This window comes from Apaloderma vittatum, unplaced genomic scaffold (genome assembly GCF_000703405.1).
Source record: "Apaloderma vittatum isolate BGI_N311 unplaced genomic scaffold, ASM70340v1 scaffold5046, whole genome shotgun sequence".
Lineage (NCBI taxonomy): Eukaryota > Metazoa > Chordata > Aves > Trogoniformes > Trogonidae > Apaloderma > Apaloderma vittatum.
The window spans coordinates 37367-61208 of record NW_009721141.1 but is presented as its reverse complement, the minus strand read 5'-3'; the positions used below and the strand labels follow the sequence as shown (position 1 = coordinate 61208).

Here is a 23842-nt window from a genome sequence, read left to right as displayed (position 1 = left end):
CTTTCAAATCTCTGGCTAAAGCGCCCCTAAAGCCACGGCTGTGCTGCTGGCTGCGAGGCTGGCTGGGGGTCATGTGTGGGGCTGGAGGCGGTGTCTTGTGCTTGGAGAGGTCTTTTAGGGTTCCCTCCTTTCCTGGAGTAGCCCTTGCACCCCAGTTTCTCCATTTTGCAGAGGAGCAAGGACCAGTGAGCGCCAGGTGTCCCAGGAGGAGGGTCCTCTGCCAAGCCAGGGCAGCACGGCATTGCCCTCGGAGGCGCTGGTGTTGTCCTGGTTAGAGCTAAACAGAACCAATTCTGTCCATTTTGCAGGTCTGTGGGGGAAGACAGCGATACAGCTGCCTTATTTCTTCATAGAAAAGCTTTGCCTCGCTGGTGCAAGGGTAGGGAATGCCTGCTTGAGAGGGGAGGCTTGGAAATTGAGAAGCTATAAAAGCAACGTGATTTAATCTGCTGATGAACTCTGTTGATCCTGACCTGCAAGGCTGGCTTAGAAGGTGAGCCCCAGCGGGGCTGTTCGGCAGCAGAGTCAGAAATCCCGTCTTGATCCTAGACAAAACAGCAAATGTGTGTGACGTACGTAAAGCAAATATAAGGGTAGAGGGGTCGATGCGCCATTTCTTGGGCTCCCTTTTCCAAGAAGCTGTTCTAAAATTTCACTCCCCGCTACCTGACTTGATTAAAGCAGTGGACAACATGAAAGTCTGGATGTAGCCCTGTACAGCCAAATTATTATGTGCGTCACGTAGTGTTGCTGTAGGCATGGATGGGTCTTCTAAATCAGTAGAACGTAGGCACTGCAAAATTTTTATTGACTACTGACAGTAAGTGACTTGGAGCAGGGCAGGATGGACAGAAAGTCGTCAAGGCTGCTCAGGGCAGGCAAGAACCCTGGAGGCAACTCTGGATAAAAGAGGGTGTGATGCCCATCTGCCTTCAAGTATGTGAGGTCTAAAATTGATATTTGAGCTGACACGGATAGAAACGTGCAACTCGGGCTCTGCAGTACCTTGAGTTACAAAGTTGTAGGGCTTAGGGGAGCACCTCAGCCCTCCATAGCACTAAATGTGGGGTCACTTATGTCATTCTTATGCTTGTTTTCCTAATGCTAAGACCTAAGTCACCCCAAGAGATACATGTGAGAGCTTCTGGAAGCTGTGGCATTCTATCCAAAGCCTCATGAAACCTAAGTACCTTTATCAGCTTACTTCTGGTTTTGCTTATGTGTGTCTTGCTTGTGAGCGATGAAGCCTAAAAGTGCAAATTGACTCGGGTACCAGTTGGCCTCACCATGTGGTCAGAAAGGAAGGTGGTTGGACATGTACTGATCCAAGTGTTAGCAGGACTGGAGGGACTCGAGGAGCAAGGCAGAAGAAGGGTTGGAAGGATGGCTTGCTTAGAAATTAATTCAAGGTACCGGACGAATGTCCTGGCTCCTGTTGCGCAGGTTCAGCCATTGCCAGAAATGGGACTGGGCCTCAGAAGTTCAGCCCAAATTTCTTCTGGATTTGGGGTTGATGCATAGAAGAGCTGGATGGGTTTGTGTTCAGGCTCCTTTCTGCAAGCTGAGGGACGTGGGGCGGGTGGGGGGTGAAAGAGGCGAGAGCCCCATTTGACGGCCTTGGTATAACCATCGCTGAAGTGTGTCTGGTTATCAAATCTGGAGAGATACAAGGCGGGACCCTCCCAGGAGCTCATCTTGGGTCGTCATGCCTAGAGAGAAGCATAAGGCCATGGGGGAATGTGGAGCAGCGTGTGCAGCTCTACCGTGCTGTGAGCTGAGACAGAAGAAATGCCGCCCTGCAGTTATATGGAGAAACAGAGGGAACGGGAAAAACTTGGGCTGGGAAGGCAGGCTGGGCTGCTCAGTCAGCTTGGGTAATTCATGTGGACATGGATACAGTTGTTTTATGCCATTGGCAATTCAATGAAGTGCAATGGAAGCGCTTCGTGGAAAACCATAAACAGACGTAGAGTTAAATTTCCTGGATCGAATGATCGGGAAATCACCAAGAAGAGATTTGAGCTTTCCTTCATACTCAATTTTTCTTATACAGGGGAAAAAAAAAAATCTCAGTCAGCTTTAGGTGATGGATGCCTGTGTGTTACCCAGCAACTCCGTGCTCGTCTCCTGCCCCCGGTGCCGTCCGTCCCTGCTGCTGAGGGTATGCTGAGCACTTGGGTTCACAGGGAGGTGATTTTCTCCGCTGTTTGTTGGTTGAACAACCACCGTGCACTTCACATGCCACCTCCAAAACTGGATCTTGCTACTATGAAAGTAAAGCCAGAGTCAAACAGATGGCACTGAAGAGGTATTTCAAGAAACCACATTTCTGTTAGCATGGGCCTTTTTTTTTTTTTTTTTAACTCGGCTGCAGTTTGCAAGACAGTTACTGATTTGGGGCATGGAAGAAAGATGAGGTGAAACTTCACATGTTGAAATGCAGCTGTTTAATGTTGTTAAATGGGGTACCAGGAGCCTGAGGAGACTGAGCAGTACCTATGTCCGACGGGTGTTCTGGGATGAAATGCCGTGCAGGGCAGCGTTTGCAGGTATTAAGCAAGGAGCGTGGTAGGAGCAACCTGTTTTGAAGGGACCGTTCTTTTCCACAAATACAGAAGAAACTGCTGCTGTGGGACCGTGCAGAAAGGGTTGGGTGTGGGGCAAACTGGGTTGCATACAGCAAAAGCGTGTGGAACTTGGGGTCTGCCTGGTGTTTGAGCATGCAAAAGCTCCCTGCCACAGTCCAAACCTGGTTTGTGGTGGTCCCTCGCTACACGTCAAGCAGGAGTGTTCTGGCGGGAGCGTCAGCTGGTGGGATAGCCCAGCCGGTGAGAGGAGGCTGTGTCTGTCTTGGGCCACCCTTGAGAGCCAAGTGTCTCCGTTCAGATGACCGAGTGGTCCCGGCACGCGTGGGTTCCCTCTGCGACTCGGTGCCTCCAACTGGAAGGAGCAACCTGGAGCTTCTGCTGGAGACGTGCCCCGCGTGAAAGGGTGCCTTGTGGGTCTGCTAAACGAAGATTTAATTTTAGTTATGAATGCTGCAGTGTTGAATAGGCAACGATGTGAAACAGAAGCACGGTGGGGGTGTTAAAGGGTGGTAATAACATGGCTGTCATGAACTAACGTTATTGGGAACAGACTGTTCTGCCTTCTTCTAGCTGCAAAAAAATGTGCGCTTGCAGAGAAGCAGAGGAGCCGGGGGGCAAAGGGGGGAACGGGGTCCAGAGGTAGGAGGAGCACAGCCAGGGACCTGATGTCCCTGCCCTGGGGGCTACAGCCGAGGGTCTGCCACCGGCCGTGGGGATTTGTCCCGTGCCAGGAGCTGCCGTGTGGGACCTGCACGTGCTGGGCTGCCGGAGAGAAGAGCAAAGCTTGCGGGGGGCCTGGGGAAGTGGCAAGGGGTCCCACGGTGACCAGAGGCATCCTTTTCCTCCTCCATCCTGCTAGTGCTCCTTGGAGTCCTGCTGCCTGCAATGTGGGACTGGCTCTGGGAAGGTTTTCCTAAGGCCCTGCCTGTCCTGAGTGGTTTTTTATGCGTTCCTCTTTGTCGAGAACATCTCTCCTCAGTCCTTTGGTACCCCAGGTCTCCATAGGCTTCTTCTTAAACCCCATTTGGGTGTATTTGCTGTCTGTTGTTGATCTCTGTGTGTCCCTCGCTGTTCTGCTCCATCCACTTATCTTGCAGGCTAGACCTGCTCTTGCTGAGGCTTTGACCTTTAGGAGAGCAACGTTGGTTCCTGTGTCCTGGGAAAGCCCTGCCAGGTGCAGAAATATCTTGAAATCTAGTCTGCTGCAAGGTTTCCCATGAAGCGCAGCTCTGCGAAACCTGCAGCTTCAAACACTGGTGGACCAAGTGTTTTGAGTGTGAAGTGGGTGCACAACCCCCTAGTCTTTAGTGTTAAATGCTGGGGATGCCACAGGAAAGTCGAGGGAGCACTTATATACAAGGAATATAAGATTGTAGTCTTGTTCACCTGTATGCTATAGTCTGTGTTATTTCTGGAGATTAATATGCTAATTTAACAATTTAGCTTGTTAATCTAATAATCCTGTCTTCTTTACTCAACATCAGACCTAGTGTGGAGCTGCAGTAATGGAATTGCAGCTCTCCCAGCTGCACGGCCCTGATCAGAGCTTGGATTGATAGAGAGGATTAGAAATATTTCAGTCCAAAGGTCGGCTTTGTTTGATCAACACAGAGCACTAGCTTGGCCTTCTACATTAAAGATATCTGTGATGGAAGAGAATTTATGATGTTCCAAGGGGGGAAGCTCTGGTTGTTCAGTCCAAACCAAAGTATTAGTAAAAATGCTTGGGTGAGGAGAAAAAGAAAAGATACAAAAATCCACTCTATTTATTTTCATTTCTTGTTGAGTTTTTTGAATGCGTTTCAGGATTTTACTTTTTAGAACGTTGGAAAAAGTTGATAGATGTGAGGAAGGATTGGCAATGAGAGGAACTTGTGCCTGTCCTGCTCAGGGAAGGTCTTCTGCTCTCCAAAAGCAGCGTGGCCAGAGGCAAAGAGCCAGGTGGGCAACCAGCTTTCTGCAGGAGAGCTCAGGAGGACAGAGGAACAACTCTGGAAACATCAGCTGGTCAGCAGATGAGATGTTGAGCGTTGGGTGCCCCTTTTTCCCTTGTGCATAGACTTTGTGTCTCTGACGTCAAAGCTTTGGGAGTTCCAGGCGTGTGTACAGGAGGTTGTTGTTTGCAGAGAGTGTGTTGAAGCTCGAGGGGAAGAGAGAGGGCGTTTTTGGCAGCCACGTAAGCAGGCGGAGTTTGCCCTAAGTGGAAAGAAATTGCATTAAGCCAGTCGTGTCCTTTAGCTCCTTGGGGCAGTGGATTTGCTCCCAAGCTCTAATAAAGCTGCTTGTGAACCCAAGAAAAGGAGGAGAGGTGGAAACGTGTGTCGCTGGAGGGAAATGCGGCGGCGATCGTGCTGTTGCTCTCAAAAAGGGCAGCGCAAGCTCCTGCTGCAAAGGGCAGAGGTTTTGCTGCCATGTTTGGCTGAGGGGCACCGAGATGGGGTTGAGGACCCGGTCCCCAGTCTGCAGGGTTGTTGTGGCTTGAAATCCCCCTGCCAGCAGCTGGGGTTAAGTGCAGGCAGGAAGAATAAGGTCTGGCCCACAATCACTCTGTTTTAATCAAACAGATATTTTACTCTTTGTTAAAATAAACATTTTGTCCCCATCTTGCTCTATGACTCACTTTTTCTTATGCTGACCTGATATTTAAAGTATCTGATGTTTTAATTACCTTCTTGGAGACATGAATTTATTTCAGACATGTTTGAAGAGATGTGTAAACCAAGTGCAAAGCTGGAGTACATCATTTATAAAACAGCTTCTTTTGGAGATTGCTGAGTTTTCACACTAGGCTAAGCCTGTTTCTCCATCAATAAGTATTTTAGCCCCTTAAACTAGTCAGAGGGGCTTTTTTTGGCACCATCAAGATTGTTTTCAATGGAAAATGAAGAACATGAACGTGCCTATACTCTATAAAAGCCAAGAACAAATCGCACCAGGTGCTATAAAATGGTCTAATTTACTGCGGGGTGGCAGTTTGGATGCACAGGTCCTGTGGAAAGCTAAATTCCTCCTTGCAGGAAAAATGGAGTGCAATTTTTAGTGCGTTAGTTCTAAAGTGCCTTCATGCTAAAAATCTTAGTCTAAGTTCCCGAATTGCCTTGTATGACAGGAAAACAAGCAACTGGCAGGACCTGGACCAGGGACCTGCGTGAAGTCCTGGTCCATCCCAGGAGAGCTTGGCTGCAGAAGGTCTGAGGTGAAGAAAAAGAGCCCAGAGGAGATGAGACTCACCAGCGAACACCTCGCCTGCAGAAGCAGGGCTTGACAAAGAGTTTGTCGTAGGCAGCGCATATCACAAATGACATGTTACTGTAGAGAAATGAACCGATGATTTCTCACCTGGCAAAATCTCTGGTGCCCCACGCTGTTGTAGGAAGGAGATGTGTGTGCCGGAGGCGGTGGTGTCGAGGACGTGCTGTCTGTCTGTGCGTGGTTTCAGAGGGAGGAGCTGGCCGGTAGGAAGGGCAGTTGTTGGGCTGGTGGCACCAGCGTGGTATGTCCTGGAAGAAGATTAGTTGGGAGGCTTCTGTCCTGCCAAAGTGATAATATTTGGACTTTTACAAGACTTTTTTGTTATTTGTCTCAGTTTACTGAGATTTCCATATGAAACGGGGTGTTCCTTGGGCTGTAGTTTCCCAGAGGGATGGTGGGGTGGTCTGGTCCCTGTAGGGCAGTTCCTATAGAAATTTCTGCAGAGCACCTTAATCCCACTTGTTTTAATATATATGTGACTCAAGTGCATTGCAGAATGAATGGATCTCAAGTGTTTTAAAGGATCAGACACGCAAGGGGGTTACTCCCTTAAATTCCTGCTTTGGGGGGGTTATGTATGTAGGGTGGCTTGGAGATGGGGCGTCCAAGTGGGGAGGTTTAAGAGATGATGCTCTGCCTGACCGAAGGAGATGGGAGCTTTGCCTTTCTTGAGAGCGACAATTCTGGTTGTGTCCCGCTGGTTGCAGCGGGTCGTGTATTTTGTTGAATGAATAGGAGCAGGGAGCAGAAGTTAAGTAAATATGGTGGGATACATTTGTGGGTACAGAAACTGCAGTTTTTCCTTAAAGGTGAAGTCCGTGCCCTATGCAAGTAAAATTTTAAAAAGCAACAATCAATCATCTTCTTTCTGTCCTTAAAAAGTAGATTTGAATTTTGAGGTTTTGTGTACAAAGGCTGATACAGCGACCAAAGTTTATTTATTTAGTAAATATAATGTCTGGATGAATCAATTGATGTTTAAAAGCATTTGCCAATGTTCCTGTTGTGTGCCGGTCCATTACACTTTATGGAGTGTGAGGACCACAACCTTTGAAGAAAAAACTTGCGGTGCCTGCTTCATTTGCAGAAATTAGTCTTAATACTTGACATTATCAAGTTAGCGATACACCATTTTGAGAGTAATTAGGAGCATGAATTTATGCTCAGATGGATGTTTAATTAAAAACTGTGGCAGCTTTGAAGTTCACGCTTGAACAGTCCTGAGGCTGAAATGTGGGTTTATACCCAACTGAACCTTGACAGCAAATCTGGCGAGGGAAAAAATGCTTTAGTAGCTCAGATTTCTTCCTATTTGTTTTACGCCATCACAGCCATCACGGTGCCTGTAACGCTGCTGAATTTATGAAGATGAAAGCAGATCAATCAGTTCAGCCAGGATGGCGTGTAGGCAGACACGAAACTGGCTTTGGGGAGAGGAGCAGGGAGATGTTGGAGGATGTTTGCGGGTTTGAGACCTCCGCAAGCCGTACCCCGGGTGGTGCTGGCAGTGGTCCTTCAAACCTTGCCGTGCTGCCTGTGAAGATCCATCGTGGAGCGATGAAAGTGCATCCTGAAGATCTCTTCTCCTTCCTCTCCTTGAACTTCTGGGGGGTTTAATCACCACCTGCTGTGAGCAGGGAGGGAGAGGTGGGTAAACCCATGATTATGTCCAAAGCGAAGGCAATGGCGTGCAAGAGCTTGAGTCCTGTGGTGGGATTGGGGTGGCGGTGGCAAAACTTCGGGTTTTGCGAGGATGCCAGTCCTCTTGTGCATCTCTTGCCCTTATGTACGAGCAGCTGGAAGCAGCTCACTCGCCACCAACAAGCAGAAAAATCCCCAACAATGCCAGGAGACAAAGAAGGCGAGAAGACAGAATGTTACGGGTTACTCAAGAGCAGATCTGCTCCTTTTTCGCAGGCGGGCAGACGACCGAGGGCTCTTGGCAGAAATTATTCAGCAGGGAACAGGCAAGGAGGGCGCAGGGAGCAGGGGTGTCTGCGGGGAGTGCTGCTCCCCTCCAGTTTCCTTTGCTCAGGTCGCCAAAAATATCGGTGGTGGCATGGTCTGAAGGCTCAGAAGTGACTGTGCGTTACCCTGGAAAGGTCTCGTCCTCCTCAAGGCTTTGCCTCTTTGGGCAGCTGCACCCTCTCCAGCATCCCCAGTTTGAGCTCCCAAGCACGGCGGCACCAGAAAGGAAGAATTTTGAAAAAGGAGAGGATTTCTGTTGAAATTAAATGAAGGCACCTGCAGTCTTACTTGTTTTGACTCCCATTGTTACTCCTGGGGAAAGGGAGGCAACCCCAGGAGCAGGAGGTGGACTCAGGAGGTGTGTGGTTTTTTGGTGGAGCCCTCTGCTCTGTAGTCGGTTTAAAGGAAGAAGCCAACAAGTTTTGGTGGGTGGACGACACGCAGGAGCTAAAAGCATGTTGCAACAGAGCTTTTCTTGGTCTTACTACCCCAGTCCCCAGTTTGTACCTTCTTAACAGCAGTGCGAGGCTCACCCCAGAGAATTTAGTGCTTGCCGCTCATTAATTAACAACTTGAGCTTGCCTCAGCTTTGGCAGAAATGACTCTGCCTGCTCGGTCCAGCTGGACGCTTTGGAAAGGCTGCAGGGGACGATGCTTTGCTGCTGCGCAAAAACGCGCAGGAGGTGCTTGGTGGCTCCTGCCGTCGGAAGGGCTTGTTGCTGCCCTGACATCTCTTAATGTGTACGGATTGGGTGCTCATTTCATTCCTGCGTTCTGCCCATCTCTTTGACTCCTCCCTGTCTCTCTCCAGCCTGTCTGTGGCTGTACTGTAAACCCAAGTAGAGTGAAAATCAACTGTTCTTTCTAAACTATATATGATGGTTTCACTGCAAGTGTTGATGTTGAGCACTGTGTGTGTCAAATTAGAAGGGACAGTTAACTGACGAGGAAATACCTGGTTTCCCTGGATGGAGGTGGGAATCTGCTGGGATGAAGCTCAAGAATCCATCACCGCAAACAAACTGTACAAAATCTTTGTTCTAAAGTTCCAAGGCTATAAATACTTATTAGCTCTACTACATCTGATTTTTGCGTGGCAAAGTGTCCCTCTTGGCTTGCATTAACGTAACATTTCAAAGTGGTTTATTTTGTTTTGGTAAATGCTCACACAATCTTACATTCTGGCCTTCGTCTGAAAATATTTGGGAGGCGTAGGAGGTGGTGGCAGATCCCTGGGAGACGGGTGGTGTGGGCATGGAGGACTCCTTTTCGCCTTGACCAGCAGCAGCGCTCCACCACGGCAAGGCTGGGGCATTTCCTTAAAATGCAAGACGAGGTGGTGATCCGTCAGGGGAAGGTGTAACTAGCAAATACGTGGCCTGAAATGCCTCGTCTCCTTTCTCCGTGGTCGCTGTGATCGTGTCCGAGCACATCTCCTCCTGGTGCTCTGTTGGCTTTAATTAAAGACTCAGCGTGTGCTGCGGCTTCCTGGCCAAGCAAACAAGGATGAGTTTTAGGAAGGGGAGGATTTGTTTTTGCACATCGTGCTGTCTAAATAGATGGCGTCTAGCGATGCACCGCTTCTTCCTAGCACCTGTGTCCAGGGGATGCTTGAGCCACAGCCCGGTGCTGCTGGGCTGCGCTTTCTTTTATTTTATTTTATGTTGCACATTTTAAAATAAAGCTCTTTTTTCCATTGTTAGAACATGCGGTTGCTCGGGGCACATAAATTGTGTTAATAAATGAGCGAGGAGCCTTGCTGGGTGAATTGGCTTCCTGCTGAAGTCATAAATTTGGAGAGGATGATGCCGCCTTGCTCCGCAGCTGGCGAGTGGGTTTGCTCCCCGGCGCTGTGCCTGGAAACCCGGGGGGCTGGGGAGGGCTCCCCGTGTCTGGTAATTTGGGGGTCTTGCTGGAGGTGAGATGGTGTGACAGACCATCTCCAGCCCTGAAGGACTGGAAGACCTGGCACAAACCCCAGGTTATCAGCGAGCACGCTGGAGGAGGAGCCTACAATTTAGGAAAAACTTACATTTTTCCGTGTTTGTTCCATGCTGCAGCTTGTCCGCTCTCAGCCTCTGCTCCTTGTTTTGTCCTTGGAGTGTTAATTATCAGCGCTGATAATGATTATCGTGTGATGGGACCGTGGTAAGAAGTGCCTGGGAAACAGGGGTGCTGCCCTTTACCTCCCAGCTCTCGCACCATCATCGGCGGCTGTTGCCGTTTCCTGGGGAAGAAGAATCTTTTCCTCTGGCTCTGCCTGGTTCGTAAGCGGAGCACGTGCCCTCCGATGAAGGGGGGGGGGAAGGATTTGAAACGAGCAATTTTGATACGGTGTCGAGTGATGCATTTTGCGTGAGAGGAAAGGCTGGGAATTGCCTTGCTTGATAGCAGTTGTGTGTTGGTTTTAAGATGCTATCAACAGTTCAGACTCTTTTGTAGCTTCTCCTATCGCTTCTGGGCATTTTTCCATTAGGATTCATGTAATCGAACACTATGCAACAAGCAATTTGTTGCTAATTTTTCCATGGCTGAAAACTCGCCGTATGTGTCGAGAGGCTTCTGTTTCCACGCAGGCTCTCGAGCATCATCCCTAGATGGGGTCCTCCCTGCTCACACCGGCGCTGGGGAGAGGATCACTTCCTCAGCCAAGAAGCAAATCTCATTTTAAAAAACCTCTCTAACCTGCTAACCAAGGCTTTTGCCTTGTGGGCAGCATGTATAACGGTTCCCTGCAGGCTACAAGTCCTTGATGTGTCCCCAGGTCCGTGGGAAATGGAGCTTGGACATGGGGGGACCGAAGTCGGTGCCATGTGTGTACCCCAGCCAGCACATTGCCAGCAGCACAGCTCCAGCCACAACATGCTTGGTACTCGGGAGAGACCCTAAGCTGGTTTTATTTCTTTTTTTCTTTTTTTTTGTAAAGCTGAGCATTAAAGAATATTTCCAGCTCTTGTTTGCCAGGAAAATACAGCATCGAAGGCTCTTTACTAATTAATTATAATGGCAAGAGGAAGGGGAGGGAGGGAGTTGTTTTGTGATACTGTGATTCCGTTTTCCCATCATGGCTGCTGCAAAGATGCTCTTGAAAAATTAAAATTAAAAAAAAAAACTGCGGATGCTGCCAGGATGAGGAGATTGTTTAAGGATATTGTTCGCTGCAAGGAAAATATTGCCACTGAGCAAACCAAACAAACTTCTCCCTTTTCTTTTGCAGGGTCGTCATGTTAAAACGGGCCAGCTTGCTGCTATTAAGGTTATGGACGTCACCGGGGTAACGTATCTTCCTCCTCCTGCATCCTTAAATTACAGATAAGAGGGGAAAGGGGATGAGCGTGATAACCTGTGGGGGTTAGCGGATGGTTTGTGTTCCTGGGAAGCAAATCCCTTTTGCCTTAAGGCGAAATGTGCTATTAGGAGGTTTTGGGTTTAATAAATGTGTGAGAGAAAAATAAAGCTGGAAGAGTTTGGGAGATTAAGTAATTTTATGCTGAAACAAAACAGCATCTAGTTCCAGCCGTGGCTTGTTTGAATGTGTTAATAAAATCTGAAGAAAACTGTAGCAACAGGATCAAGTATTCGTAGCACATTTCAGTTTCTCCAGTTCCGTATTTTTCACCGAAAAGCTTTTGTTCACCAAAACTATCTGCAGATATTGCTACGAATAACTTTACTAAGCAAGTTAAATTACTCCTGTACATCCTACCGATAAAGAGGAAAAAATGCACCACACGGGTCTCAGAAATGTGGCTCTTCGTATCAGACTAAGTGAACCAAAAAGGTACAAGTTATTAAATGAATGATGGGCTGCCCAGGGACGTGGTGGAGTTGCCACCCCTGGAGGTATTTAAAAGCCGTGTAGATGTGGTGCTCAGGGACATGGTTTAGTGGGGGGCGTGGCAGTGTTAGGTTGGTGGTTGGACTTGATGATCTTAAAGGTCTTCTCCAACCAAAATGATTCTGTGATTCCATGAATAACAGGATTTAGGGGAAAGAATGGTTTCCCCAGTGGCCACAAAAGAAAAAAATTGTTCTGATCCCTAAAAGCTAAACTGGTGCATTTAGGAGGGTGACATGAAATGTGCTTCTTCTTAATTTATTTTTTTTTATGCACTATTGTACCTCCCAAAGTTCTTGCCTACATCAGGAATGCTGGATTTGGGAGTAAGATTGTGTTTTGTTGTGTTTTGTCTTTTTTTTTTTTTAACTGGAATAACACATTTCAAAATTCAGGACTCGATCCCAATCTGTCTGCCTTATTTTTTTGAATTAGTGTTTTTAATTAGCTTTCAGGAGTTCAGCACGTACAGAATTGACTTGCTGTGAAAGCAGTCAGATGCCCTCGGGAGTATGTTGAGAAGTACCTCAGGTGTTGTGGTGTGGTATTAATATCTACCGGACCTTCACCCAGGTTCTTTTTTTGTGCTGACACGTGAAATGGTGCATGGAAATACGTCCATAAATGCGAATGAGATTTGTTTATTTGCAATATCTACAAGTGTTTTTTACCTCGTTCCTGTGGGAAGCAGGCTCTAAGGGAATGGACGGAGCCACCAACCGTAACTCCACGGTGTAAATAGCAGTGGGTTCCCGTGGGGTGGAATCTGAGGGTGTAACAACTTTAAGGTGTGAGATCAGAATATTGAACTGAAGCCAAACAGGGAGTGTCCCCTCTGAAGGGCTGCCTCCAGCCCATAGTCACCAACAGAAGCTGCTCGGGAAACAGGGACCGGCGTGGGTGGGACAGGCGATGACCGCAGCGAAGACAGAGTGACCGGGTGACGTGGCAGGGGACTGGCTGGGCTTCACAGCTGCTGATGGTGAAGTCAGATCTAGAGCCGCATCCTCCAGCCACCGCAGCGGTGGTCCCAGGAATCGTTTCTGGAGTCATTTCTAAAGCTGCACCCCGCATCGTGCCTGCAGCCACATCTGGCACCTGGTCCAGGCTCAGCGTGAAGGCTGCTGGTGAAAACCCGAACGTGTCCACTCCAGTCCTTCACCACCTCCTGACATGCACCGATTTCGGTGCTGCTCCTGCTTTGTTTTATCCAGACCCTCTGTCCCATTTGTGTTTCCAGGATGCTCCTGATGACAACGTATCTTTCAGAAGTCTACAGAGAGCAGAGCTAGTGTGGTCATCCCAACCGTAGCCATCTGCAGTTTTGTGGAGGAAGTTTTTGGAGTGTAAAGCGCCCCGTGTTTCAAGTGAGCTCCTGGCTGGAGTCTCATCCCGACCATGCACTAAACCCCTAAAGGCTCCTGACAGTGATGCTTTGTTTAACTCATCTGCGCTCTTGCTAATTATCTGTTAGGGAAAATTGCAGCACAGAGGCCCTCGAATTACAGCACTCAGTCAGTTTGGGCAGCCGCTGTCTCTGAATGAAGAATTCGGATTCGTTTTCTGAGGGCTGGTCCTGCTGCGTGACCTACTTCCAGCCATTGATGAAGAGAATCGACTGATAGAGGCAAAACGTGGCAGCAAAACCTGGTCTGTAGGTTTTGTCAGGTTTGAGGTTGGAGCAGTTACAGCAGCTCGCTGTCACAATTCCTTTTTCTTCCCCCCCTCACTGGATTTGCTGGTGGTGATGGCCAGCAGTAGTCCTGCCTGGAGCAGCAGGTTGGGCTAGAGACCCCTGAGCCTGGCTGTGCCAACGTTTCCTCAGGTGCCATCCACAGCTCTGATGTTTTCAGGGCTTTTTTTTCTCTTCATTTTGAATACTTCAACCAAAGAGGGACTTGAGGAGAAACCTTAGATTTATTTGTACCTCCTGCCCTCGCCTTCACTGTTCTTCCCTGAATTTTTCCGGAAGCCCATAGTCGTTAAGTCACTTTCTAGGGTAGTTTGGGAAGAAAGCCATGTTTCTGTCCGTGTGGCGTGGCACCTCGTCAGGGAGCATCGTTCTTCGAGAAGAGCTGCTCCTGAGGCTTCGCTGCTCACCGGGATGTCTTGTCCTTTGCCCGTTTGTAAAACTGAGGTCAGGATGAAGCAGGTGAGGGCCACGAGGGGGATAAAGAAGAATGAAGAAGTAACAGCCCTTCTGCTCCTTTTATAATAAAGCACATCGACATCAAGGCACTAAAAGCTGCTCTGCAGCCTATGGAATTGCAGCAGGCTGGAATTCGGTCAGCTTAAAATAAAACCAGGGCATGTTTGATGGTCTTGAAAGCGAAGAGGTAGGACATCGAAACAGCCGTTGGTGCAGTTCCTCTGCCTCGGTGGTTTCAGCTGCGGCAGCTTTGCAGGTGGGATGGAGAGGTGCCATGAGAGCCCAGGGGAATGGTGCTTGTCACCAGGACCGAGTTAATCTGGCAGAGTTTGTGGAGAGGTGGTGTCCTGTGCCACCGCACCGCCAAAACACTTGGTGTCCCAAAACATGTGGGGTCCCCAGACATCTTGTGCTTCTTCGAGGGTGGGCAGGAGCTGGGATGCACGGAGCAGGAGCACTTCTGCCATGTAATCATTCATAGAAAAACACCTTCCTGGGCCCTTGGTCGACCCAGGAGGGTGTGCTGATGCGTTGCCGGGGTAACACAAGTGTGGTTGAGCTTCAGAGCAGCACGAGACTGATGTAAATTACGATATGAAGTAGAAAGGAATTCGTTTTAAAAGAAGGAGGAATGTCTGAACTGCTGAAAAAGTGTAATTTGGCTGCGATGCAGAGTCTGGCACTGGTGCACCTCGGGATGGAGAGCGTATCTCCATGCAAGGGCTCAGTTCCTGCCCGGAGCTGGCTTTGTTTGGCCAGCCCTTCCTGGTGGGCGCTTGCCCCTGCGGGTATTCAGCTGCTCAGGAGCTTCCCGGGGCTCTCGGCTCTCACCCGTGCTGCAAGGTTTGAAGCAGTACTCGGGGATGATGGGTCATTAACCCATGCGAGGAGAGGAATGCTGCCCGCCTTAAACTCTGCCAGCACCTTTGGGATCCTCTTCTGGAGGAGATGCCGTGATCTGAACCATTTGGAAACGACCCAATTTCCCCGCTGCCCGAAGATCTGTCCAGTTCAGGGTTTAGAAACGCAACAGGGAATGTGGCAAAGCGTGCTTTTCCCACTTAGCTTTTTGCTCAAGGAGCAACCCATTGGTCTCCAGTCCAGACCTTGGTCTTCCAGGGCTCTGCTGCAAAAAGTGAATGTCAAAAAATGGTGCAAGGAAACTTGGGAGAGGTCAGTTGGAAATGGCTTATAAGTTCAGCCATGTACAGAGAGAACTGAGACCCTGGGAAGTGCGGTCTCTTAGTACCTCTGGTTTTGTTTTTCTTTTCTTTTCACCTCATCCCAGGATGAAGAGGAAGAGATCAAACAAGAAATTAACATGCTGAAGAAGTATTCTCACCACCGAAATATTGCTACGTATTATGGTGCTTTTATTAAGAAGAACCCACCGGGAATGGATGATCAGCTCTGGGTAAGTTGCTTTATCTTCTTTAAAATAATTGGGACTTGACACAAATGTTTTACCCTGGGTTGTCCTTTTACCATGACCTGTGTTGCAGAAAAAGCCTTATTTGTCATCCGCCTTTTTCCAAGTCACAGCTTTGAAAAGGCTCCTCCTGTGCTGCAAAATGCCTCTTCATTTTTCCCTTAAAATCTTTGCAGACTGATGACAAAAACATTTTCATTCTGAATTGTGATTAACAATGTCTTTGTTATGCTATTCAATTGCAAATGATTCCATCCTATGAAAATAAATGCATCAAAATAAAAAAAAAAGAAGAAAAAAACCCCCCAAATTGGAAGGAAGCGGGAGCATTGCTGGAAAGATGGAGGCTGCGGGGGGGATGCTGGGTGTGTGTGATTCCTGCCAGCTCTCGGCGTTGCTTCTCGTGCTTAATATTTCACGGAGCCAGTACGGGTGAAAAAAGAGGAGGGGGATGGCGAGGGGAGGACAGGCAGGTCTGTGGCTGTTCAGCCATTGCAGTGAAGATGCCTCGAGTTGCTTTCCCTCTCCATAAATCTTTGTCTGCCTCCTCCCCGCTGCTTCTTGCCTTCTTGGTTATTAATTCGGCTTGCATTCCCAGACCACGGAGGATGGGGTTTAAAACTGCCATCCGTCTCCAGAGACAGGCAGGGTGTCGGAGCCCACCTCCTCGCTGGCAGCCGTTGCTGGGGCGAGGGCAGCAGGCACCCCAGGTTGGGGCTCCAGGCGCTGCTGTAAGGGGGATGAAAAATTTAAAAAAGTTCCTTTTGCCATATTCTGAGCTCAGCTGTGCTGAGCCAAGTCTGTAGAGCAGCAGCCTGCAGCACCCGTGGGCATATGAGCGGTGGTTTGACCCCCCAGTTTCACTGGGGCAACGTTGAAGGGAAGGATACCTTTGAGTTATCTTGAATGCAACATCCTGGATGCTGTCCTGTAGCCTAATTAACATTTATTTCCACTAAGTCTTGTAAATCCAGACAGTTTTATCTTACCCACGGGTGGTTTCCAAAGTTTTCCTGTACCTGGACAAGATTGCTAGAGCCTAGCTTTTCAGGGCTAACAACTACCGTGGATTGTCTGGGAGGCTGTGGAGGTGCTGAAGAGTAGAAGAACGCTCTTCACTGTAGTTTTTCTATAATCCTGACTTTATTTTAGCAAAAGTTTCAGTGGCTTCAGCTGTTTGCCCTGGTGTCCCCATGCCAGAGCATGGCTGTGGGAACCAGGGTGGTCTGGAGGATGTTCCTCCACGTCACCTGGGACAAAAACAGAGCTGATGGGCTTCTGCGCTGCTCTGTGACCCGAGACTTTCTGGTGCACTAAGTTATTGGGAAGGTTTGAGAGCCAGGGACTTTTCTTACTTGGGTGTTGGGGTTATTTTTGGTGGGAACTCTTAAAAACCATGTTCTTTGCAGCTGGCCTGCGATTCAGCAAGGAGAAAGCTGTCAGGCTGATAAATGCCTTTTCATCCCGTGAAATTCCATTCGGCTTTACCTGGTTTATCATCTGTTAAAAGAGGAAAAAAAAAAAGGTAGAATCCCAACCCAAGACATTTTCCCTTATGCTGATGGAGTGCCTGGGGGGTAAAAAACCCTCAATAGTGAGAGAAGCCCTCCCCGGAGCTGGGCTCTGCTCCGTGCCTTTACACTGCTTGGGTTGGGGTTAGCACGATCTGACCAGGGAAGAGAGTTTGTGGCTTTTTGCTTTCCTCCATCCCCAGTGCAAAGAGTTCTAAATAGTGTTAATATAATAATGGGTTTCAAATGTTTTACCCATCCAGAGCAGCCCAGACTTCTAAAGGGAAAAGCACATCGGAAACTTGGCTTAAGGGAGGCTCCTTCATCAATCCCATTGTCATGAATCAGCAGAGGTGATTCTGTACCTGCTGTAGCACCTTCAGGTGCCCAAAGTCAAGAGGAGAACCTGGGTTTTCCCCAGCAGGTCATCTGGCTGTATTCCTTGTCTGGAAGCCAAACTAGATAATCTAAATTCCCTTCCAAACCAGCTACCTCTCCTCTCGATTTTAGACTCTTTTTCATGAACTAGTGAAAAAAAAAAGCTCCTCTTGCACTGAAGAGTGCTGAGGTGCGAGATTTTCTTAAGTCTGTGCCCATTGCCAGGGCTGGTGTTCATGGGAAAGCTCGCTGGCCATGGAGGGAGGTGTGCTGGTGTTAAATAGCCGTTGTTTCGGGATCTGATTGAATTAAGGCTCGCGTGAACTCTGTCAGTCTTGCCGCGCAGATAAAGGCTTGTTTATTTTTCATTGGCCCTTTGTTGAAATAAAACGGTTTCTGATAATGCCCAAGTAATTCTTTTTATCGACATTCAGGAGGCTGATACGGAAATAAAAACCAGGGAGCTCTTTCAGCGGAGATTAAGATCTCTGGGAAGCGCGGCAGGCTTCTGACATGAAGTATTGTCATCGCTCCTGCCGCGGTGACGAGCGAGTCGTTCGGTGCTGCTGCTCCGTTCGATAGCAGTCGCTCGGCCCTGAAAGAGGAGCTTGCTAAACAGACGAGTTTCCCTGAAATTAAAGAGCTGCGTGGAGGATATTTTAGTGGAAGGCAAGGTAAACGTGCATCACAAATCTGATCCGCTAGGAAAAAGTAAAAAGGAAGTAAAAGTCATAGGGACAACTTTTATGGAACATTTTTAAAAAATAAAAAATAGGAAGTAGGCTTATTCCTGTGTTGGATAAAGTGTTGCTTTCTGGGAGGTGCTGTGGGCCTTTAGGAGGAATTGTACCCAACTCTAACCAAGGCAAGAGGGTTCTGGCTGGTGGAAGCTGTGGTGCAAGGGGGCAAAGAGCGGGTGGGCTGCAGAAACTGGGAAGATGACCCAGGAGACCGTGAGGACCCAGTTAATCAGTTATGTGCTACTTTTCAAGGTTAAACTCTTTCAATTCCCCTTGCTCATCTCAGGTCTAAGGTATGGGTTACCAGGATGCACATAACCCCATGTGCATCCTGGTTGTGTTATGGGGTTTGATATATTTGGGTGGGGGTCGTTTGGGAGATGGGGTGATCATTGGGAAGTGCAACCTTGATGGGAGAGGTGACCCCTTCCCAAAGCACATCACCCTCCCTGACAGCTGCTGGGAGGTTTGTGGGGCTTGCAGAGCCCACCTGGGGCAGAACTGCCCAGCACGTGGTCCCCGGGGTCCAGCAGCTCCGGCTGCCGATGGATGGGGCTGCCATGGCAACCCATCCCTGCCCGGAGCCGCATCTGTCACGAATTGGGGAAAAAACCAAAAATTGCTAACAGGCAGGTTGCCAAAATAACCTGCTCCTGGCGAGCGTAGTGGGGTGGTCTCCGGTGCATCCTCTGCAGCCGATAATGTGGGGCGGTTTGGGGGGAAGAAGGAATTGAGGGTGATTTAGAGCTAAGTCAGGCTGGCACTGCCGCAGCCGCGCGAGGCTCAGGGCTGGCACCGCGGAGTTGCAATGTGCTTTTTCACCATATCGAGCCTGCAGCTCGTTGAATCGCTGCAGGGTGGTACGAACGGAGTCACGCTGGGGATCTGGAGAGGAAAAATGGGGGCAGCGAGGCTCCATTGAAAACGGAGCATAAGCCTTTAAAGCGCTGGGTTGCACCTGTGCAGCTCGGGGTGGGATTGCTCTTAATCTCCTTAGGGGCACTGAGAAATATTTTAGGGCAGTTGGTGATAGTTTGCATCACAGGAATTAAGTCATTAAATGCTCGAGAGGGGATGGTTTTCGGTTGAGCTGTAATTCTCTATAGTCCCCCCAAGCTGTGCAGTCCCGGGGAAGTATGGGGGGAGCGGGACTGCTCCTCCAGCCCCCGATGGAGAGCCCAGGGTTAGCAGAGAGGCCTTTTCTGCTGCTGTCTGAGTAAGCCAACGCTGTTTCGTTCTCACTCCTCTTCAAAGCGATGTCAGTGCTGTAAACACTGCAAGGCTGCGAGCCCAGCTCCTTTCGCTGCCATCGAAAGCCCAAAGCTTTCAGCCTGCTCAGGACCCGCCGGCTCCCTGAGGGGCACGAATTGCTCAGCCAGCCTCGAAGTGCAGGGAGGTGCAGGCAGGGCAAGTCCTTTGTCCCTAAACACGCCCCGAGAGCAGTTTGATGCTGCCATTGAAGAGGATAGAGCAGAGCAGCGCTGGCCCCGCTGCCCCCTCCCAGGCATCCTGCTGCAGCGTCACAGCCCACTCCCGCTGTAGCCCCAACACGGGCAATTAAAACTTGTGCTTCACTTCCTACAGAAGGGTTTTAGTTGCTGCTTAATGCCAATTTGATCAATAGTTCTGTTTCCAAAACGGGCATCAGCTTTTCTGCTGATCCTCCAAGTGAAGGTCTCTGCTTTATTTTTATTTATTTAATTTTTTTAATGCTCCGTCACAGGCTCCGTGTGCCATGACGTGTGTGATGAGGGGCCCGTTTGCAAAGCAGCCAGGCTGTGGGGTGGGATGGGAGGCTTGGGTGCCCTGGGCGTTGGGGACTGTGTGGCACCCAAGTTCAGTTTACACACACAGCAGGAGGAAAGAATTCCAGCAGCATTTAGCCTGAGGGGGTTGTGTGCTAGTTTTCTGTAGAAGTCACATTGTTTGTGGACTGAAAAATAGGAAGACAAGAGGATTTGGCTTGCAGAATAAAGGAGTTTGGGGATTCCTCCAGACAAGCAGGGGCGGTTCAACATCAGCTGAGTTGGGGTTTTCTGTGCTGGAGATGTCCTTTGAGGTAAAGAACAGCGGTGGTGGGAGCAGAGGTCTTACTGGGCATTCCCAAACTGGAGAAGGCGGTGGTTGATTTGAAAACTGTGAAGGCTCTTTAAACAAAAAATTCATGAGACAGCAGGACACAGAGATTTACAGCTGCTGCTTCTGAATTTGCTTTGCTTATGAAGTTTGCTGTCACTCTGATATGAAGAGCTAAGTAAATGCTAAATCAACTGTATTTAAAAATGCTTCCTCAATAAATGGCCTTGCAAATTAAATTTCAGAAGATGATCTTACCTTTAGCCCACCTTGATGATAATTTTAATTATGGTTAATAAAAAATTCAATCTGCATTTCAAGTTTATTGTCTTACCCCATCATGACTTTAGCAAGATGGGTAATGAAGCAAGTGTGCACAGGGCAAAGCACTCACCTAGAGACATGGGGCTGGTAAGAAAGTATCGTAGCGTAAGTGTTCTTTGAAGTCTTTCTTGGGGTGTATTAAGCTCTGTCATACAATCAGCTGAAACTTTTGTTCCCTTTTCTTCTCTCCTGGAAAGCTGTTTGTTTCTTTCCAACCTAAATCTACATTTAGGGTGTTGATATATTGGTACTGTGCCAGTACTTACTTTGTTCTCCCTCTCTGGTGCTTGCCTGTGTGTACTGTTGATGATACACACTTGTATCCCGTACCCACTCATCCCCTGGCTGCCTGAATAAATCCCCAGGTCCTCTGAGAAGACCTGATGATCTTCTCGTACCTGCTGTGATGCACGTTTATCATTCTTGGGCTCCATCGCTTGGCAGGACTTGTGGTGCTGTGGGTGAGGTCTCACCTGGCATGTCCGTGTGACTCCTTAGCCATCACCTGTGTTTCCACTCTTTGGGTGGTGTAAGTTGTAGGGGGGACTTACGTAGCATCCTTTCATCTGAGGAGCAAAGGAAACTGAAAGCACCAGGGGACCACAGTGCTGCTGAGTGCTGCAGAGGGCAGCTATCCTCCCATTCCACCCAAACCTTCTGGGAAAGGTGAATTTTCACGTCAGGCACCCAGCAGTTTTCCATTGCAGACAGAGATACTCAGGTAGCGTTGTTACCTTTGTACTGCTTATTTTCTTGGAGAGCTCATGACAGAGCTTTCGGAAGCCTGTGAGCACTGCTGAGCGCCCTTGGCCCCTGCCCAGTTGGAGCTGGAGCTTGCTGGTACAGCTGGAGATCTCCTGGTGCTGGTTATCCTCCTGCGGATGTTATGGGACCGTGCAGGTCTCAAAGCTGACTACTCAGGTAGCGTTGTTACCTTTGTACTGCTTATTTTCTTGGAGAGCTCATGACAGAGCTTTCGGAAGCCTGTGAGCACTGCTGAGCGCCCTTGGCCCCTGCCCAGTTGGAGCTGGAGCTTGCTGGTACAGCTGGAGATCTCCTGGTGCTGGTTATCCTCCTGCGGATGTTATGGGACCGTGCAGGTCTCAAAGCTGACTTGGAAACACTCCCCTGGGGAGTTTCTCTCTTTTCTCTCTGGTTTTTTTTTGTCTTTTTTTTTTTCTTCTTTAATCTGCAGGAGATACCACCATAAGAGATTTGGGATACATCAGCAGGTGGCCGTATTATTCACCTCCTGCTGCAAAATTAGTCTTTGCTCTGTGGCAGTCAAGGACAGGGCAGAGGACTGAGTGAGCTGCCAGCTCCGTAAAGCCAATCTGGTAAATTAATGGATGCACTGGGTACTTCTAATGGGATTCCTTTCATCTTTTAAGCATTGCAATTGCTGTACGTAGCATAGCATAGCATGCCCTTCCTCCTGCTCTGAACCCTGAATGGATTTCCGTGGAGGGAGGCTGGAGAGGGGCAGCCTTTTGGGCTGGAAAGTGTTTGTGGCTGGCTCAGCTTTCCTGTCCTGCTGTGGTATCCCAAATGTTCATTTAATCAGAAACGCGTGCAGACACCGATATTCCCCACACGTCGATCATTCAAAAGGGGAAAAAAAGAGAGGAAAAGCAACTTGGAAACCAGTTGTTCTGTTATTTCCCACTCAGTGAGCAATGGGTAACTCATGCCTTAGTCCATGTCCCAGTGACCAAGCTGGATTGCTGGTCTTCTGCTGGGGTGCAGGAGCTGCAAGCGCTGCAGCAGCGTTCCTCGCCTTTGCACAGGGCAGACTTTGGCCAGTCACACATCTAGTTCCTGAAGCCAGTTTCCTGATGTAAGAATTTTTCAGCTGCTGGTTTAGGAAAAGAAGAGCAACTCGCTATCAAAACCAAAGATAGGAGCACGGTCAAAGCCAACTAAGAAATAGTCTGCTCAAGTATTTTATTTAACCTGAAGGTTTATAGCAGTACTATGTCTGGATTTGGTGACTGTTTATGGTGGTCTTTTAAATCACTGCATTTGAGCAATTTGGTTAGGAGTAACCCCTTTGCAGTTTCCTTCTCTTCTCCTTTTGGCCTATACTTTTGATAAAGTGATGTCACTTACCTGGAGAACATTAAATGCCACGTAAGGTTTAAACTTGGGCACTGAAGAATCTGGCAAGGCACAACTTGTAGGGGAGCATCTTTTAGTAGCAAGCTGATCTAATTAGGAAACATCGTTTCCTATCTGAGAGAGAAACTTGCACGGTCTTGGAGGAGTCTCGTTGGGTACGCGGGCTGTGCTCGCTTTCTGGAGCACTCTGACAGCTCCTGCATGCCCCGGGGATCCGTGGTGTCCCTGGGAGGCAGACTCACATCCCGTGCTATTTTTATAAGGTTTATTTCACAGTTGCTCAATGACAAGATTAAGTTTGGGGCCTGGTTTAGGTCACTGTACTTCTATAGCTGATATTATGAAACTCTGGAAATGGTACCAGAGGTGGTGCCCAGTCTCGTTCAAACCAACCTGAGCTGTAGGACACCAGCACTCTCCTGGAGAGCCTGAACCTGCATGGAAAGCTTCCCCTTAAGGAAAGTTTCCTGCTCAAAAAGGTGGCCAAAACCAAAGACCTTCTGGTTAAAAAAAAAAAAAGAAAAAAAGTAATGAAAAGTATTGTTTCACATTTTCAATGTCAAAGAACTTTTGCTTGAGGCTAAACATTGATTGTAAGTATAAAGTAGGGTACGTAGCAGTGGTATCTGAAATTTCAAGGTTTCCAATTTCCTGTGCGGATTTTTCATCACCGAACTGATTCCTCTTTCTTGCTTCTAGCCTTCTGGAAAGCAACGAGCTTTTCAAGCCTTCCAGCCCTTTTATGGATTCATTTTATACCAAAAACCCGGGGATTGTAACCTTTTTGGGTTCAAGGTTATGTCCCAGCAGCTCTGCCTAGCACTGCGGTGGCCCCACAGCGCCATTGCCAAAATCAGGGTTCTCCCCTGGGCTGGGGGAGCCTGGAGGGTGCTCTGGGTGTGATTGCAGTGATTACATTTTCATTCCGTTTGGCAGCTGGTGATGGAGTTCTGCGGCGCGGGCTCTGTCACCGACCTCATCAAGAACACGAAGGGGAACACCTTGAAGGAGGAGTGGATCGCCTACATCTGCAGAGAGATTTTACGGGTACGTGTCCCGAGGGACCTAAGTGTTGGGGGTTGTTGGAGTCACACTCAGGGGACACGAAAGCCTCTGGCTCTTCAGGCTTCGTGGCTGCCATGGGCTGGAGCCTCCTTGGTGCCTGTAGGCATGAATGATTCATGTGCTTGTATGATGCATAATAAATAAGCCCTGTTTAATGCCCTATAGCTCTGTCAGTTCCCTGACTTTTAACCCTCTATTTTCCTTCAACAAAAATAAAATTTCCTTCCATATTAATAAGGCAAAGATTTCTTTCTGTTAGAACTACGTTTTCAGCTAACGGATAGGCGAGGACTAGTAAAGTCTGCGGAAGGAATCTTCATGGTTTAAAAGCACCCTGTGTTTTGTTAAATCTTTGTCTCTGGCTTCAGTGAGGGTGCTGCAGCTTTTATACCCACAAAATAAATGT

At 48.6% G+C, this 23842-nt stretch overlaps 1 protein-coding gene across 1 annotated transcript in view; it reads left to right on the top strand.

The window, feature by feature from the left end:
* LOC104275328 (TRAF2 and NCK-interacting protein kinase-like) overlaps positions 1–23842 on the top strand; it is a gene marked incomplete at both ends in the record, with an annotated part of 101752 nt that overhangs the window by 41955 nt on the left and 35955 nt on the right. The window contains 3 exon segments of the mRNA XM_009871255.1: positions 11026–11082; positions 15084–15209; positions 23308–23418. Of these exon segments, the coding sequence (XP_009869557.1) occupies positions 11026–11082; positions 15084–15209; positions 23308–23418 (294 nt within the window).